Here is a 19,262-nt window from a genome sequence, read left to right on the forward strand (position 1 = left end):
GACAGAGGGGGTGTGCATGCCCTGGCCAGCAACTCCACCCCCGTCGGTGAATTTTGAGGTGATCAGAGCGTCCCGTGCACCCTGGCCCTGGCGATAACTTCATGCGGCCTCCCCTGCCTGCCTGGCCCCATGTCCCACTCATCGTCCCCCTCCCCCGCATCCTCCTCGTCGGATGAGGCCTGCCTTTCCTCCTCATCCTCCTCCTCCTCCAGCAGATCGCCCCTCTGCTGTGCGATGTTGTGCAGGATGCAACAGGCCACCACGATGCAGGCGGCTCTCTCAGCATCATACTGGAGGGCCCCTCCAGAGCGGTCCAGGCACCTGAAGCACATCTTCAGGAGGCCGAAGCACCCCTCGACCACACTCCTGGTCACTGTATGGGCGTCATTGTAGCGGGACTCCGCGTCGGTGGTCTGTGGCCTCCGGATAGGTGTCAACAGCCACGGCCGAAGCGGGTAACCCCCATCACCCAGAAGCCACGGCCGCAGCCAGGGGGGCTGCCCCTCGAACATGTCAGGGATCACCGAGTGTGCTAGGATGAAGAGGTTGTGTACACTGCCCGGGTATCAGGCGCAGAGGTGAATGATATGCAGCTGATGGTCACAGACCAGCTGGATGTTCATCGAGTGGTACCTCTTTTGGTTTGTGTACAGCGGCCTGTTATCCACCGGTGCCCGTAGGGCGACATGCATCCAGTCTATCGCCCCCTGGACCCGGGGCATCCCACCGATGGCAGCGAACCCCGCTGCCCGGGCATCCTGGTGGGCTCGATCCACATGAAACTGAATGCATTGAGGTACCTGGGCATATAAGGCCTCCGTGCCGACGCGGACTCACCTGTGGACGGAGCTCTGTGAGATCCCAGATCTCATCGGAGACTGGAAGGACCCCGTGGCATAGATGTTCAGGGTGACCGTCACCTTGACGGTCACAGAGTGCGGGTGTCCTCCCCCATACCCCTGCGGTGCCAGGTGTGCCATCATCTGATAGATGTGTCTCTCTGCTACAGAGTGGGCAGAGGCTGTGGTAAGAGGTAAGGGTGATGTGGATCTGGAACCTCTGTTTTGCGAGGTGGAGGTGGAGAGGAGGGAATTAAAGTAAAAGAGAAAGTGAGTGCACATGCGAGTGTGTGTAAGCCAGAGTGCATAAACTCGAGCAATAAGGCTGAATTGTATCAGCACAGCGGGGGTCCCAATGCCGGACGAGAAAGCTGCAGCCAACACCACCAACATTTGGGCAACCTGGCAGCATTTTTCAATGTTCAGGCCATTCACTGCCTGGGCTTCCGGTGGGGTGTATGTGAAGAGGTAAGAGGGGGGATACGTTTAGCTTACAATTTGTTCCTTGTGACCTGTATGAAGGTTTGGGCTGCAGCATTTGAATGAAAGCTTCTGTGCAAGTTTTAAATGGTTGCTGCTCCCATCCCTTTTCCTGACACATGGTAGAGCCCAGTCCTTTTGTTTGAATAGAGTGATGGGGGTGGGAGCACTGACTTATCTGGTTTATCGACGGATACAGGAACTGCTGTGCTTCTTTTCACCTTTATAATAATTATACTAAGAGGAAGAAAATGTGCTCCCTTACTCTTATATCTGAACATTAATGATGATCAGATGATAGTATTTTGCATATTTCAATATTCTTTTTTAAAAAGGGGTTTTACAACAAAGATTAGCTTTGTGTGGCATTATTTAGGGCTTATATTTCCAAATAGGAGAAGTTCACAGAGCATTTTGAAAGCATTTCAATAAAAGCCTCACTGAAGGCCTGTAAAGGGGTAGGTGGATTGGGGGGGGGGGGGGGGGGGGGGGGGGCAAGGAACACTGCACCATCCTTTTTATACTGTTTTCTCCTGCTCCCGCCCCTCCACACACCCAAAGCACAGCAAAGAAGCAAAACAAGAACCATTCATGAACTAGGCCTCAGCGACGGGAAAGCACTGAATTCATAATGCCAAGTCTTGTTTAACTCTCCGCCTTCATCTGCTTTTTATAAGAGCAGACAGCCTTCTACCTTGCCAGCCAGCAATAAATACACATTAGGGATGATTAATGAGGGGCCTGATGAGGGCTGGCATTTCGTTTCATTCCATTTCCTTCAAGAACAGAGGGACCCTTGCCAAGCCCTGTCCGCTCAGTTCTGCTCACGTGACCTGAAATGCCTTTGGGAATCATTTCTGCAAATACAGCTGAATAGCAGTTAAACCTCGCCTTGCAGGGGTATATCAGTTAACACGCAGCTGTTGTTGATAACACCCTGCGGGGGGCCCCCAGCCTGAGTGGCGAGTTTAAGTCTCAGTGCAGCAGTTTTCTTTTCCTTTTCTCCCTTTGTTTTTCTGCCTGTTTTGAACTTCAATTTTTAGCTGATAAATGGATCAGTTTGATCCTAAAGTTGCTGAGGAAGATACGAGAGCTATAGCTGCCTCTTTGTCTCCGATTTCTACCTCTTTTAAGCAAGAAAAGGAGCCTGATCTGGACAACAAAGAAGACTGCTTGTTGACAAAGGAAGAGGGCAAAGTCTGGTCTGGCAAGCACACTATGGAGGAGAAGAGGTTGCTGGCTTTGCAACAAGACAGTGGGATTCCATACAACACAAAAAAAGCAACAGCCTGGGGTGTCAGAGTTTGGGATGAGTGGGCTAAAACTCGAAATAGCTACATCATGGAGCAGGGCGTACAGCGCAATGAACTCTTCCTTTACGTGCCCGAACTCTGCTACGAAATCACTCACGATGAACTGAATTTCTGGCTGTGCAGGTTCGTGCTCGAAGTGCGGAGACAAGACGGCTCGGAGTACCCGCCCAACTCTCTCCGTCTCCTGTGTTGTTCAATCCTGCGGCACTTGCGGGAGAACTGCAGGCGCTGCGACATTGATTTCTTCAACAAGCTGAAGCCAGACTTCGCCGAGTTCCGGGCCACCCTTGACGATCGGATGAAGCAGCTGCAGAGGCTGGGTATTGGGCTGGTGAGGAAGCAGGCCCAGCCATATACAGAGGACGACGAGGAGAGGCTGTGGCAGGTGGTTTTCCATCTCCGAGATACAAAGAGCTACAGTTACGCTGTGTACTTCTACGTGTGCAAAGTCTTTTCCCTCTGCGCCGCTAAGGACCACCATAAGCTAACAGTGGACCAGTTCGAATTTGGATGCGACATGATCAGTGAGTATGTGGAATTTACAGGCAGGCCAAGCAATCCTCAGGACAGCCTTGACAAGTTGAAAATAGTCCAGACAAGACAGTATGCAGATTCCCCAAACCCAAGATGCATAGTTTCTCTGCTGCGACGCTACCTTAGTATGATTCCCTCAGAAGGTCCATTCTACCGCCGCCCCGTGCCTGGCAGCATGCAGTTTTCTGAGCAGGCAATAGGAGTTCACACTTTGGAGCGATATTCCAAAGAGATATGTGAAGCAGCAGGAATTTCAGGCCACCACACGGGACACTCCGGAAGGGTAAGCAATATGAACGTTAATTGTTTAAAGCTGACTCTTGTTTTAGAATAATTGCAATTCCTACTGCAACAACATGAATGTTGATGCCTGAACAGAATGTTTTTGCGACTAGGGATTTAGAGGGAAGCACATCAACCAGTGGTGCCATGAAGTAGTGTGTAACAATGCGCCATGTATGGGTAAAACAATGGATTGCCCACTTGTCTGCATGGGAAGTTCAGATCTTTCTAAAGAAGACAGTGAATGTGGACTTCTAGGTGAACTGTGTCTTGTTGCTGTCTGATTGACAGTCTCTACAACTACTGTATTCACTTTCCTCAAAAAGCAATTCATTTTTAATGCCACCATCAAAAGAACTCATTTTAAAAGAGGATGAGAGTCCATCTATCCTCTTCTCCCCATGTCCAAAGGTGTCTTCAGATTATGCAAAGATAGCTTGGGGGGACTAGCCTCCAGGCTTCTCCATGGCAGTGAAGAATTGTATGCAACACCACCTAACTGGTGGAATACAAGGGCTCTAAAGCAGTATTCCACCAGAAATGGGGTTGCATGCAATTCCCCACTGCCGTGGTACTGCATTCTGGTGCTCCGCTGCCCTTCTACCATGCAGTGATGCTTCACAAACATAGTAATCTACACTGGTGGTGCTTCACGCTCCATGGGCAAAGAACTGCACAAAGGTGCTCAAATGGCACAGCACTGCAGGTTATTGTTCCATTGCCGCTGGAAGGTTTGTTAATGATGCAGAGCGAAGCCAACAGTGTGATTTCAGTTCCCGTACCAGCTGAGGTTATTCATGAAGGCCCCACCAATGTTGCCCTCACCTGAGGTGTAGTGATCCTCAGGTTAAATCACCACCAGTCAGCTCTCAAAGGAGAAAGCAGCCTATGATCCTCTGGGATTGTGGCGACATTATGTCATCCAAGCAGCCGTTCTTCACAAGACTATCAAAAGGCTATTTTGCTGTGAAAAACATTATGGTCAAACCCAATCCTCTTCTCGTCTGAAATCCATATTGAAAGATTTCCTAGTAAGGGTCACTGGATGGTAATCAAGAGTGGAAATTCTGGATGATTTGCTCTTTAGTAACTTAAGGGAGGCACATTTTAGCACCAGCTAATACTACTATGAGGCAGATCAAATAACTCCTAGACTGGAAATCCAAACTGGTTCCTTCTGGCCTGTGGAGAGCATCAATAACATTACCCAGTGGGTCATCAGGAAATACTTCATGTATTTATGGTTAGCAGCCTGACTAGACTAGCTGCGTCAATTAAATGGACCTGAAATAGCAAATGTTCTTTAATGCTGAATTTATCATAGGATTTACAGTGCAGAAGGAGGCCATTCAGCCCATCGAGTCTGCACCCTTTGAAAGTGCACCCTACCCAAACCCCACGCCTCCACCCTATCCCCTGTATCCCTGTAACCCAGTAATCCCACCTAATAGATTATATAATAGATTAGAAAATGGTATGAAACACAGAAGCACTGAGATTCAACTATGGGTGAGTCCCACTTCAATGCTGAGCCATAGTTTCAATCTCTTTGAATTACCAACTTCCTAACTACAATGAAGAAACATTACAACCTTTAACTCTTCTTTTTTTAATAAAAATTATTACTGTCTTTTCCAATTAAGGGGCAATTTAGCATGGCCATTCCATCTAACCTGCACATCTTTGGGTTGTGGGGGTGCAACCCACACAGACATGGGGAGAATGTGCAAACTCCACATGGACAGTGACCCAGAGCCGGGATTTGAACTTTAACTCTTCTAAGGCTTGAAAACAAGGAACATTACACCTACTTTTGGCTGCACTGGTTTCAGCAGATGCCATTCTTCACATGTGACCATAAAGTCTCAGTATCATCAGGCAGTTTAACCATGGGTAAACTACAGTTGAACCCAGTTGAGTTACTTGACTACGAACAGGAACCCCTGTAACCTGTTCTGTTTTCTAACCCAGTGACACTGAGGCCAATTGTAACACAGAGCAACACAAACCATGCACGAGGGTTTATTTCTGGAGAGCCATGGAAATGACACGTATTCTAAATTTGCATTACAACTTAGTTAGGCCCCATTTGAAGGACTTGAACAATTCTGGCTGCTTTATGATAAAGAAAGATTTGCACTTATAAAGCACCTTTAATAACCATAGTATGTCCCCAAAGTGCTTTACAGCCAATTAAATACTTTTGAAGTGTAGTCAATGTTGTAATATAGGAAATGCAGCAGTCGATTTGTACACAGCAAACTCCCACAAACAGCAAACGATAGTGGTCAGATAATGGGTACGATTCTCTGGCCTCGTTGCGCTCGGGCGAGAGCACAATGCGGCCGGAGAACTTCGGAAGAGCCTTATCGTGGGCCACCCGGCAGCCTCCACGCATGCGGATCCGCTCAAGTCCCGCAAGGCACCCGAGTCGAAACTCTGCCCAAAAGGCACTCCCAGAAGTAGGTGTTAAACCTTCTTAAGACCTACTTACCCGTGATACACCAGCCTCTCCCGATTTTCTGGCCTCCCCAGGGGAGCTGCAACCAGCCGCCGATCAGTGCTGGTCCACACAAACGTGGACTAGGCGCAATAGCACCCAGGTGGTCTCCCGGGCCATCGGAGACCCCGAGATGGTCAGGGCCAGTGCAGTGTGTCTCCCTGGCCCTCCTCCTGGAACGTGGGCACCTTGGCACTGCCCAACTGGCACCTTGGTACTGTCACCTTGGCACTGCCAAGGTGCCTGGATGGCACTGCCAGGCAAGCAGGAGCATTGCCTGGATGCCAGTGCAAGTGTGCCCAGGGTGGCACTGCCAATGGTCAGGACCCGAGGGGGCCATGCCCATGAATTAAGGGCAGAGAGGAGGTTTGAAGGGTGGGGGTGTGCAGGTAAGTAGGGGCCTCCATCAGGCTGATGGGTGGGGTTCCTGGAAAGGAGGGAGTGCTGTAAGGGGACTTGGGGGAACCTGAAATGGGGGGGGCTCTCAGGGACCATAGCGGGTTGTCCACACTTGGGAGGTGTGGGACAGTGTCCATGTGTGTGGGGGGGGGTGACACTGCCCATGGGTGGGGACAACTCACTTAGAGATTGGGGCACCCTTTCAAAATGACGTCCAGATCTCGAGTTCAGCTCCCCAGTGCTAAAAAATTCGAAGTGTGGACCAAACCAGTGAGAAACTCCCCAGGGCCCAAAAAAGTGGCCAAGTGTTATTGAATAGCAGTGGGAAACTCCCAAACAAACCCGCCACAAATAAACTTCGAATCATTTGGGAGAATCGCGTCCAATGTGTTTTTGTGGTGTTGATTGAGGGATAAATATTGGCCTGGATACCAAGGATAATCCACTTTTCTTCTTTGATTGTAAGATCTTTTATGACCACCCGAGAGGCAGGTAGGCCATTTGTTTAATGTCATCCGAAGAATGACACCTCCAATAGTGCAGCACCCCTTTATACTGCACTTGAGTGTTGTGCTCAAGTCCTGGAGTGGGACAACCCTCAACCCTCCGATTCAAAGGTGTGTGTGCAAACAGCTGAGCCATAGGTAACACTATAAAAAAGATGGAAAAGCACTGGGGATGGCTCAAAAAAGATTTACAAGGATGCTGCAGAGCTGTGAGATTATAATCAGTAAAGGAAGAACAGGCTGGGTCTCTTTTTTTTCTTGAAGGGGAAATCTGAAGGACAACCTGATGGAGATCTTTCAAATTATGAAAGGTGGGGCAGCACGGTGGTTAGCAATGCTGCCTTGTGGGCAGCACGGTGGCGCAGTGGGTTGGCCCTGATGCCTCACGGCGCCAAGGTCCCAGGTTCGATCCCGGTTCTAGGTCACTGTCCGTGTGAAGTTTGCACATTCTCCCAGTGTTTGTGTGGGTTGCGCCCCCACAACCCAAAGATGTGCAGGGTAGGCGGATTGGCCACACTAAATTGGCCCTTAATTGGAAAAAATGAATTCGGTACTCAAAATTTTTTTTTTAAAAAAGCAATGCTGCCTTGCCTCACAACACTGAGGACCCGGGTTCGATCCCAGCCCCGGGTTCGATCCCGGCCCCAGGTCACTGTCCGTGTGGAGTTTGCACATTCTCCCCTTGTCTGTGTGGGTCTCACTCCCACAACCCAAAGATGTGCAGGGTAGGTGGTTTGGCCACACTAAATTGCCTCTTAAAAAAAAATTAGGAAAGGCTTTGACAAAGTCAACATAGGGAAAGTGTTGTGATATAAGGACAAGAGCAAAACTATAGACCATTAATATAATCTAATAGGAAATCCAGAAGAAACTCATTTACTCAAGAGTGTTCTGAGAATTTACTACCACAGAGTGTAGTTGGGAAGAACAATACAGATGCAATTAAGGGGAAGCAGAATAAGCAAATAAGGGAGAAGAGAACACAGGGTCTTGTTTACACAGTTGGAGGAGGAGGGATCAGAGGATGTTCAAGTGGTGTACAAACACTAGCATGGACTTGTTGGACCAAGTGCCGTTTTTCTGTCCTCTATAATACTATGTATTTCTATGTAACTGCAATGCCTGTAATCAGGTAACTCAGCGCAAGGTGCTGATCGAACATGATCCACTGGGTTGTCTGGATCAGTACCAGGAACAATAGCATTGGAACTACAAAATAAATGAGGGAGCTTTGTTCCAGTTTCCTGCTGCCAATTTCATAAATAGTGCACTCCACTCATATTCCTGACCATACAACTGCCTAGCTCACTGATTTTGAGAAACAAATCTGTGGCTTTCCTGATTTCATAACCATATGGAAATCCAATCTCAAGTAACCTCCATAAAATCAAATTTCTGTTGGCTTCCAATGCTAAATGCATAAAACTATTGAATATTTTTGAAACACCAGAACATTTAGGAACAGGTATAGGATCATTAGGCTCAAATGGTCTGTCAATCTCAGCTTCCTGCCTCTTCGCTATATCCTTCAATCAACAGAAATCCATGCAATTGGATCCACTTATAATGTGTATTTTTCCAAGTTTGTGTTGCAGCAGTGAGTCTTCTACTCCAACAGCACATAACAGAAAATAGGTGGGTGAATTGTAATGTTCATGACTTTTTATCCTTTCAATCTACTAGTGGGCAGCTTCCTGCTAGCAGCATGAACTTCAAAATTGGTCTTATTTAAAAGTAATACAGGGCAGCACGGTGGCGCAGTGGATTAGCCCAGCTGCTTCACGGCACCAAGGTCCCAGGTTCGATCCCCGGCTCTGGGTCATTGTCCGTATGGAGTGCACATTCTCCCCGTGTTTGCGTGGGTCTCGCCCCCACAACCCAAAAAGATGTGCAGGCTAGGTAGATTGACCACGCTAAATTGCCCCTTAATTGTAAAAAAAATGAATTGGGTACTCTAAATTTATTTTTTACATTTTTTTTTTACAGTAATATAGGGTATCAGCAATCCTTATCCAATTAATTATCAATTTTTTCCCTGCCAATTTCCTCTCTGTCTCCATGATATTACTGAGTTCTGTTCCGTAAGAACTTGCCATTCTTAGGTACATCATCCAAGTACGAGATAAGACAATGACTGTTGTCTAGTTGTTCACAGAGGTACCAGTGCCAAGCCAAATCCTATCCAGATGAAGGCACTTTCTAGCCAGAGACTCTGATGAGGATTGATGACTCTGGATTGTGATCTAGATGTTTGATCCTAGCTGATTTTTCTCCAAGTGAGGCTAGAAGTTCAAATGATTCCAGACTCCTCAAGGCTTGCTTGCTGAATTGTAATCAATCCAACATTTGATATTCTTTGGAATTCCAATCTGGCTTAACTGTTTTTTATCTATATGTGTGTGTAGGTCAGCAGTGCAACAACCCTGTACAACCGTGGCTTTGATGAGCAGTCAATTAAAGAACGAACAGGGCCAACAGGCAGTTTGACAAAAGGCTACAGGAGAGCGTCTCCTGCCCAAATGAAGGCCATGTCGGACTGCCTGCAGCCTCCCAATCCTCTGAAGAAGATTTCAGCTTGTTCACCCTCATCGTCTTCCTCATCAGAAGACCATAGTTCTCAAGATGAAGGCCCAAGCAATATCATCATCATATCTGAAGATGGGACTGATCACCCACAAGAAGCTACAACTATATTCAGTAGACCTGAGGTGACGATCACAGAACAGGATGGTGTACTGAAGATTGAAATGCCTTCCAGGACCTCCCCACTGTTGCCCTTGTCTTCACATCAGACCATTACAAAGTTAAAAATAGTGAAAGGAGACATTGTCTTAGAATTAAACGTATAAGTGTGACAAGCAGTGTATATCCCAAGTTCATTGCGGCACGATTCGGATTACACCCATTAACATTGGTACCAGATAGTTCTGACAAAGGGTTACCAGCCTAAAAGATTAACTCTGTTTCTCTCTTCATCGTTGCTTCCAGGCTTGCTGAGACTTTCCAGCATTTTCTATTTTTACTTTAGATTTCCAGCATCTGCAGCAGTTTGTATTAGTACAACGGATGGATGATGTTTTACATAGTTTCCCATCCCCTCATAAATATGCTCAATTTTGCAAGTTACAGGTAAATACCCAAGTGGCCAATCTTCATGACATTGGAACGTAAATGTCAATAGGTTATTCAAATGGGAAGAGCCCAGTTTTAGTAGTTGAGAACAATACTGTTGTTAACAACATCCAAGCACAATTTCTAGTTCAAGTCACTGGATAGTGATTACAGCAGGAACCCAAGCTAATATTCCCTGTTTCTAGGCAAAAGGTGTGAAGGCCCAATTGCCTCTATTGCTATCACAGTTGCAATAAGTTAATTTTGTTCAGAATGGGGATCAAAAGTAGGGTCTTTGTGGGCTGCACAGATCAATGATATACTGGCTGTGAAGTTACTCAACATTAGAGAGCTGTGACCTGCTTTAAAACTCCATTGCTGACCAAGATACAGCATGCACTGATTCATTAATATTTTAGTATGAACTGCCTGGTTCATTACCAACACCACAGGAATTGTACACTGGGTTCCTGAACATCATCATATCACCAGAATGCAACTAGATGATGCAAGGGGGTAGACACTTACAACATTGAATATGCACCTTTTTCTGTTAACCATAAAGGTTTACAAAGGAATTAGTTTGAACAATATCAATTCCGGTCCTATTGGGCATAGGCCCACAGAACGAAATTGTGTCAAATTTAGGACTAAATTGACAAGCCACAGGATGGCTGGAGTATGAAGACAAACAATCCCATACTAATGTAATCTCAGGGATATGGGCTAAGGTAAATTGTTGAAGTGACCAAGAGTAAACTCCTTATCTGACTTGGGAGTATTGGACTCGACAGTGTAGGAGATTTACACTATATCTAATCCACACTATAGAACATAGAGTGCAGAAGAAGGACATTCGGCCACTCAAGTCTGCACCAACCCATTAAGCCCTCACATCCACCCTATCCCTGTAACCCAATAACCCCAACTCATCTTTTTGGAAACTAAGGGCAATTTAGCATGGCCAATCCACCTAACCTGCACGTCTTTGGGCTGTGGGAGGAAACCGGAACACCCAGAGGAAACTCACGCACACACAGGGAGAAAGTCCAGGCTCCGCACAGACAGTGACCCAGCGGGGAATCGAACCTGGGACCTTGGCACTGTGAAGCCACAGTGCTAGCCACTGTGCTACAGTGCTGCCCTAATGGGACGGGAGAGATATTTTTTGTGCATTCAACCTGCATTGTACCTGCCCTAAGCATATTTGACAGGAAAGCGCAGAGGGAATTTATATTCTATATCCATCTATGTCATATGTGTCTCATCTGGAAATATTTGATGCTGATACTGATTCTGATAAGCATTAATCTGACTTTAAAAAACTCTAATAAACTGTAGCACAAAATTGATACAGAATCAGAGTTGATGATGTAAGGCAGGAGTACTGTGTAAGTTTGACACTGTAAATAGGTACTAGACCAATATTGATGTATCTCCAAAACTGCTCAGGCTGTTTCAAGTAACCAATAAATTGAATCCTAGAGGAATAATTCTGAAACTAAACCTCTAAACTTTCATTTGATTTCCTCTAGTTCTGTTGCCTTATATTTCAGACACAGTTCAAACTCTGTAAATTTTACCTTTTTAATGTATGTTATATTTACATTGTATTTTATCACATCTCTCAGCAGTTCCAAAGTGCATCACACAAAATGAATAGTAGTTTGAGACATGACTTGTTGGAATTGTAGCATATTTAGGAAAAACAGGTTGGACCTACAGGAGTTTTACTCACATCATGTTTGGATTTCTTGTAGACTAACTGTGGAGATTAACTACATGATTCATTATATTTCCACTTTTAAATTTTATTTATAAATTTAGAGTACCCAATTTTTTTTTCCCAATTAAGGGGCAATTTAGCATGGCCAATTCACCTACCTTGCACATCTTTGGGTAGTGGGGGTGAGACACATGCAGACTCGGGGGCCTGTGTTATTTCCATTGCAGATGTAGTTCTCTATTTCTATTACAAATGCCCAAGTTTAGAATATATGATTTTGAAAAAAATGATGTTATATGGATGGTGAGTTGCAGGCAATAACTGGGGTTATGATAGAGCGACAATAAATGAGGGGAGGATTGGAGGCTTAAGATTCCTGGCCAGAATGTATTCAGGAAAGATAAAGTAAAAAAAGGCAGGGGAGTGTGGCAGCACTGGTCAAAGATACGGTTACAAGCGGCACGGTGGCACAGTGGTTAGCACCGCTGCCTCACAGCGGCGAGGACCTGGGTTTGATCCCAGCCCCGGGTCACTGTCCGTGTGGAGTTTGCACATTCTCCCTGGGTCTGCGTGGGTTTCACCCCCACAACCCAAAAATGTGTGCAGGGTGGGTGAATTGGCCACGCTAAATTGCCCCTTAATTGGAAAAAAATAATTAGATACGATAAATTTATTTTGAAAAAAGAAAAAAAAAAAACTTATGAAGAGAGGTTGGATAGGCTTGGGTTGTTTTCGCTGGAGCAGAGAAGAATGATGGGTGACCTGATCAAAGTGTACAAGATTATGAGGGGCATGGACAGGAAGCAGCTGTTCCCCTTAGTTGAAGGGTCAGTTACGAAGGGACACAAGTTCAAGGTCAGGGGCAGAAGGTTTTAGGGGGGATTTGAGGAAAAACATTTTTACCCACAGGGTGGTGACACTCAGGAATGCACTGCCTGGGAGGGTGGTAGAGGCCTCACATCCTTTAAAAAGTACCTGGATGAACACTTGGCACATCATAACATTCAAGTGCTGGCAAATGGGATTGGGGGGGAAAGTCAGGTGTTTTTCATGTGTCGGTGCAGGCTTGATGGGCCAAAGGGCCTCTTCTGTGCTGTATTATTCTTTGATTCTGTGATGTATGTGTCATCCGCAAACTTGGCAATAGTACATTCACTTGCCTTATCCAAGTCATTAACATACATCATAAATAATTGTGGCCCCAGCACTGATCCCTGTGGCACTCAACTAGTCGCCATCCTGAAAATGCCCCTCTTATCCCACTCTTCGTCTTCTTTCAGTTTGCCAATTCTCTATCCATGCTAATATACCACCGGCAATACCATGGGCTCTTATCTTATGTAGCCTTTTAGGTCGTACCTTATTGATTTCAGGCCCATCCTTGCCTTTTCCAGAGCAATCTTGAATCTAATGGGGTTATGATCACTGTCTGCAAAATGCTCCCCCAATGATACTTCCACCACTTGCCCAGCTTTAAAATTAAGCTCCCTCTCTTGTAGGACCTTGTACCTACTGGCTTAAAAGATTCTCTCGGACGTATTTTAAGAATTCTGCTCCCTCTAAACCTTTCATACTATGACTACCCTAATTAATGTTAGGGAAGTTGAAATCCCCCATTATCACTACCCTATTACTTTCACACTTTTCTGAAATTTGCCTGCATATCTGCTCTTCTATTTCTCTCGGACTATAAAGGGGCCTATAGAAAAGTTCCAGCAATGTGATTGCTCCTTTTTGATTTTGATTCATGTCTACCCATATGTTTTCATTTGAAGAGCCTTCTACGATGTCGTCCCTCCTTACTGCTGTAATTGATTCCCTGATCATAATTGCGACACCCCCTCCTCTTTTACCCCCTTCTCTATCTCGTCTGAAGATCCTATATCCTGGAATATTGAACTCCCAATCCTGCCCCTCTCTCAACCATGTCTCAGTGACAGCAATGACATCATACCACCATGTTTTAATTTTTGTCCTCAACTCATCTGCCTTCTTTGTCAGACTCCTTGCATTAAAGTAAATACCATCCAATCTTACCAAACTCCCTTGTGACTTAACTGGCTTACAACTTCTGCGCATTCCTGACTCAGTTGCTGTCTCTTTTAATTTTGACTGTGCATCTCCTCCGACTGAAGCTTCTCTCGGGATCCACAACTCTGCCTCCTAGTTAGTTAAAACCCTCCCCAAAGCACAGCAAACCTCCCTGCAGGGTTCAGGTGCAACCCATCTGCCTTGTACAGGTTCCACCGTCCCCAAAAACAGTCCTAATTTCCTGAAATCCATAGCCCTCCCATCTGCACCATCTTTCCAGCCACACATTCATCCGGATTAACCTCCTATTTCTATGCTCACTTGCACGTAAAATCATAGAATCCCTACAGTGCAAAAGGATGGCAATTTTGTCCATGTAGTCTGCACCGACCCTCCAAAAGAGCACCCTACCTAGGGTCAGTCCCCCACCCTATCCTCGTAACCCCACCTAACCTGAACATCTTTTGACACTAATGGGCAATTTAGCATGGCCAATCTACCTAAACTGCACATCTTTGGACTGTGGGAGGAAACCAGAGCACCCAGAGGAAACCCAGGCAGACACAGGGAGAATGTTCAAACTCCACACAGACAGTTGCCCAAGGCCAGAATTGAACCCGGGTCCCTGGTACTGTGAGGCAGCAATGCTAACCACTGTTCCACCGTGCTCCCCCAATCCAGAGATTACTACCTTCTGGGTCCTGGTTTTTAATGTGCTTCCCAGCGCCCTAAATTCTGCTTGAAGGACCTAATCCCTTTTCTACCCATAATCGCTGGTACCAATGTGTTCCATGATATATGTCCATTTGCCCTCCCCCTTCAGAATGCCCTGCAGCCGTTCAGTGACGTCCCTGATCCTGGCTGCAGGGAGGTGACATACCATCCTGGAGTCTCTTTTGCAGCCACAGAAACGCCTGTCTGTTCCCCTTACAGTTGAATACCCTGTCGTTATAGCCCTGCCGGTCTTCCCTCTTGCACATCAGACCCACCCATGGTGCCATGAAGTTGGCTGCCACTGCTTTCTCTTACACAGTCAGCTCCCCCAACAGTATCCAAAACAGTATATCTGTTAGAATGGGGGATGGCCAGTGGGGATTCCTTTTTAAAAAAAATATATTTATTAAAGTTTTTTGACACAATTTTTCTCCCTTCCAAACAATAACCCCCCCCCACCTCGTAACAAAAAAAAAACGAGAAATCGCGCAAAGCAAGATATATACATGGCAAAATGATATATTTACACAGCTTTGTACACTGGCCCTCACCCGTACGTGCCAGTTTCCCCAACCCTTCATGTTATCTCTTGCTCATCCACCCTCCCAGGCAGTCCCCCCTTTCACCCCCTACCCCCCCTCCCAGGACGTCCCCTTCACCCCCCCCCCCCCCCCCCCCCCCCCCCCGCCCAAGCTTGCTGCTGCTGCTGACCGACCTTCCTCTAACGCTCCGCGAGATAGTCTAGGAACGGTTGCCACTGCCTGTAGAACCCCTGCGCAGACCCTCTCAAGGCGAACTTAATCCTCTCCAACTTTATGAACCCAGCCATATCATTTATCCAGGCCTCCAGGCTGGGGGCTTCGCCTCCTTCCACATTAGCAAGATCCTTCGCCGGGCTACTAGGGACGCAAAGGCCAGAATGCCGGCCTCTTTCGCCTCCTGCATTCCCGGTTCGTCCACTAATGCAAATATTGCTAGCCCCCAGCTTGGCTTGACCCGGACTTTCACCACCTGAGATATTGCTCCCGCCACTCCTCTCCAGAACCCCTCCAGTGCCGGGCATGACCAAAACATATGGACATGGTTCGCCAGGCTCCCTGAGCACCTTCCACATCTGTCCTCTACCCCAAAGAACCTACTCAACCTCGCCCCCGTCAAGTGCGCTCTGTGGACCACCTTAAATTGTATCAGGCTGAGCATGGCACACGAGGAGGAGGAATTAACCCTACCTAGGGCATCAGCCCACAGACATTCCTCGATCTCCTCCCCCAGCTCCTCCTCCCATTTACCCTTCAACTCTTCTACCAGCGCTTCCCCCTCTTCTTTCAACTCCTGGTGTATTTCCGACACCTTGCCCTCCCTGACCCATACACCCGAGATCATCCTATCTTGAACTTCTTGTGCCGGGAGCAACGGGAATTCCCTCACCTGTCGCCTCACAAAAGCCCTCACCTGCATATACCTAAAGGCATTTCCCGGGGGTAACTCGAACTTCTCCTCCAGTGCCCCTAGGCTCGCAAACATCCCGTCGATGAACAGGTCCCCCATTCTTCCAATCTTCGCCTGATGCCAGCTCTGGAACCCCCCGTCCATCTTCCCCGGGACAAACCGGTGGTTACCCCTGATCGGGGACCACACCGATGCTCCCATTGCACCCCGGTGCCGTCTCCACTGGCCCCAGATCCTTAGCGTTGCCGCCACCACCAGGCTCGTGGTATACTTTGTCGGCGAGAGTGGCAGCGGTGCCGTCACCAACGCCCCCAGGCTCGTTCCTTTACAGGACGCCATCGCCATCCTCTTCCATGCCGCCCCCTCTCCCTCCATAACCCACTTGCGGATCATCGCCACATTTGCTGCCCAGTAGTAGCTCCCAAAGTTTGGCAGCGCCAACCCTCCTCGGTCCCTTCTGCGTTCCAGGAACCCTCTCCTTACTCTCGGGGTCTTATTCGCCCACAGAAACCCCATAATACTCCTGCCTACTCTCTTAAAAAAAGGCCTTAGTGATCACGATGGGAAGGCACTGCAACACAAACAGAAACCTCGGAAGGACCACCATTTTGACCGACTGCACTCTACCCGCCAGCGAGAGCGGTAACATGTCCCATCTTTTGAAATCCTCCTCCATTTGCTCCACCAACCTCGTCAGATCCAGTTCATGTAGGGTCCCCCAACTCCTGGCTATCTGGATCCCCAGATACCGAAAGCTCCCCTCCGCCCTCCTCAGCGGTAGGTCCCCTATCCCTCTTTCTTGGTCCCCCGTCTGTAATACAAAGAGCTCACTCTTCCCTACATTGAGCTTATAGCCCGAAAACTCCCCAAACTCCCTTAGAGTCTGCATAACCTCCACCATCCCCTCCATTGGATCCACCACGTACAGCAACAGGTCATCCGCATATAGTGACACCCGATGCTGTTCTCCCCCTCGGACCACCCCCCTCCATTTATTAGACTCCCTCAATGACATGGCCAATGGTTCGATCGCCAATGTGAACAACAGGGGGGACAGGGGGCACCCCTGCCTCGTCCCTCGGTACAGTCGAAAGTACTCCGACCTCCGCCGGTTCGTCACTACACTCGCCACCGGGGCTCTATAAAGGAGCTTAACCCAACTGATAAACCCTCACCCGAACCCAAACCTACGCAGCACCTCCCAGAGGTACTCCCACTCTACTCGGTCAAAGGCCTTCTCCGCGTCCATAGCTGCCACTATCTCCACCTCTCCCTCCTCCGATGGCATCATTATCACGTTTAAGAGCCGCCGCACATTGGTGTTTAGTTGCCTGCCCTTTACAAATCCCGTCTGGTCCTCGTGGATTACCCCTGGGACACAGTCCTCGATCCTCGTGGCCAGCACTTTTGCCAGCAACTTTGCATCCACATTGAGGAGCGAGATCGGCCTGTACGATCCACATTGCAGTGGGTCCTTGTCCCGCTTTAGGATCAAAGAAATTGTCGCTTCCGACATTGTCGGGGGCAGGGTCCCCTCCTCTCTTGCCTCATTAAAGGTCCTCACCAGTAGCGGGGCCAACAGGTCTACGTACTTCCTGTAGAACTCCACCGGGAATCCATCCGGTCCCGGGGCCTTCCCCGCCTGCATGCTCCCTAAACCCTTGCTCAGCTCCTCCAACCCAATTGGTGCCTCCAAACCAGCCACCTCTTGCTCCTCCACCCTCGGGAATCTCAGCTGATCTAGGAATCGTCTCATCCCCTCTTCCCCCGCTGGGGGCTGGGATCTGTACAGCTCTTCATAAAAGGCCTTGAATACCTCGTTTATTTTCGTTGCACTCCGAACCGTGGCTCCCCTTCCATCTTTGACTCCCCCTATTTCCCTCGCTGCCATCCTCTTACGGAGCTGGTGTGCCAGCATACAACTAGCCTTTTCCCCATACTCGTAGGTCACCCCCTGCGCTTTCCTCCACTGTGCCTCCGCCTTCCCTGTGGTCAACAGGTCAAACTCCGTCTGGAGCCGTCGTCCTTCCCCAAGTAATCTTTCCTCCGGGGCCTCTGCGTATCTCCTGTCCACTCTCAAAATCTCCCCCACTAACCTCTCCCTTTCCATACCCTCTGTCTTCTCCCTATGAGCCCTAATGGAAATTAGCTCGCCCCTGATCACCGCCTTCAACGCCTCCCATACCACCCCCACCCGCACCTCCCCGTTATCGTTGGCCTCCAAATACCTTTCGATACACCCCCTCACCTTCCCACACACCACCTCGTCCGCCAGCAGTCCCACATCCAGCCGCCACAACGGGCGTTGGTCCCTCTCCTCTCCCAGCTCCAGTTCCACCCAGTGCGGGGCATGGTCCGAAACGGCTATAGCCGAATACTACGTCCCCTCCGCCCTCAGGATGAGCGCCCTACCCAGAACAAAGAAATCTATCCGAGAGTAGGCTTTGTGTACATGGGAGAAGAAAGAAAATTCCCTGGCCTGCGGCCTTGCAAACCGCCATGGGTCCACTCCCCCCATCTGATCCATAAACCCCCTAAGTACCTTGGCCGCCGCCGGCTTCTTTCCAGTCCTTGATTTGGAGCGGTCCAGTGCTGGATCCAACACTGTATTGAAGTCCCGTCCCATTATCATGCCTCCTATCTCCAGGTCCGGAATGCGCCCCAACATGCCCTTCATGAATCCTGCATCATCCCAGTTCGGGGCGTATACGTTTACCAACACCACCCACGTCCCTAGCAGCCTACCGCTCACCATTACATATCGCCCTCCATTGTCCGCTACAATAGTCTTGGCCTCAAATGACACCTGCTTTCCCACCAATATTGCCACCCCTCTATTCTTCGCGTCCAGTCCTGAGTGGAATACCTGTCCTACCCATCCCTTTCTTAACCTGACCTGGTCCGCCACCTTCAGATGTGTCTCTTGGAGCATGGCCACGTCCGCCTTCAGTCCCTTTAAGTGCGCGAACACTCGAGCCCTCTTCACCGGCCCCTCACATTCCACGTTATCAGCCGGATTGGAGGGGCTCTCACCACCACCACCACCACCACCCCCCCCCCCCCCCACCCCACCCCCCCCCCCCCCACCCCCACCCCCCGCCGACTAGCCATCTCCTTTTCTGGGCCAGTCCCGTGTCCACTCCTCCCTCACCCTCCAGTCCCCCAGAGGGGGGACCCCCGTCCCGACCACCTCTTCTGTGTCCCATTCCCTTTCGGCCAGTGCAGCAGCAACCCCCACCCCCCCCGCTAGACCCGTCTAGCTTTTTTGCTCCCCCCCCGCTAGACCCGTCTAGCTTTTTTGCTCCCCCATCTCACTCCCGCAAGTCAGCTGACGCCTGCTGACCCCGGCTTCCCCCGCCGTCCCATTGACCTCCCCGC

General features: G+C 48.7%; 2 protein-coding genes across 4 annotated transcripts in view; one reads left to right on the forward strand and one right to left on the reverse strand.

Annotated features, from left to right (window-relative positions):
- Window positions 1-19,262, reverse strand: part of bmpr2b (bone morphogenetic protein receptor, type II b (serine/threonine kinase)) — a 490,709-nt gene that overhangs the window by 200,366 nt on the left and 271,081 nt on the right. The gene's annotated exons all lie outside the window — the stretch shown is intronic.
- On the forward strand, window positions 2,126-11,482 carry LOC140395662 (uncharacterized). Its single transcript, XM_072483710.1, has 2 exons — window positions 2,126-3,449; window positions 9,259-11,482. The coding sequence occupies exons 1-2, from the start codon at window positions 2,370-2,372 to the stop codon at window positions 9,700-9,702; spliced, it is 1,524 nt and encodes a 507-aa protein (XP_072339811.1). The 5' UTR covers window positions 2,126-2,369; the 3' UTR covers window positions 9,703-11,482.

This window comes from Scyliorhinus torazame, chromosome 2, assembly GCF_047496885.1.
Source record: "Scyliorhinus torazame isolate Kashiwa2021f chromosome 2, sScyTor2.1, whole genome shotgun sequence".
Lineage (NCBI taxonomy): Eukaryota > Metazoa > Chordata > Chondrichthyes > Carcharhiniformes > Scyliorhinidae > Scyliorhinus > Scyliorhinus torazame.

Coding starts and splice junctions, on each gene's coding strand:
- LOC140395662 (XM_072483710.1), top strand. CDS start 2,370: ATGGATCAGTTTGATCCTAAAGTTGCTGAGGAAGATACGAGAGCTATA. Junction 3,450..9,258: donor ACACGGGACACTCCGGAAGG/GTAAGCAATATG, acceptor ATGTGTGTGTAG/GTCAGCAGTGCAACAACCCT.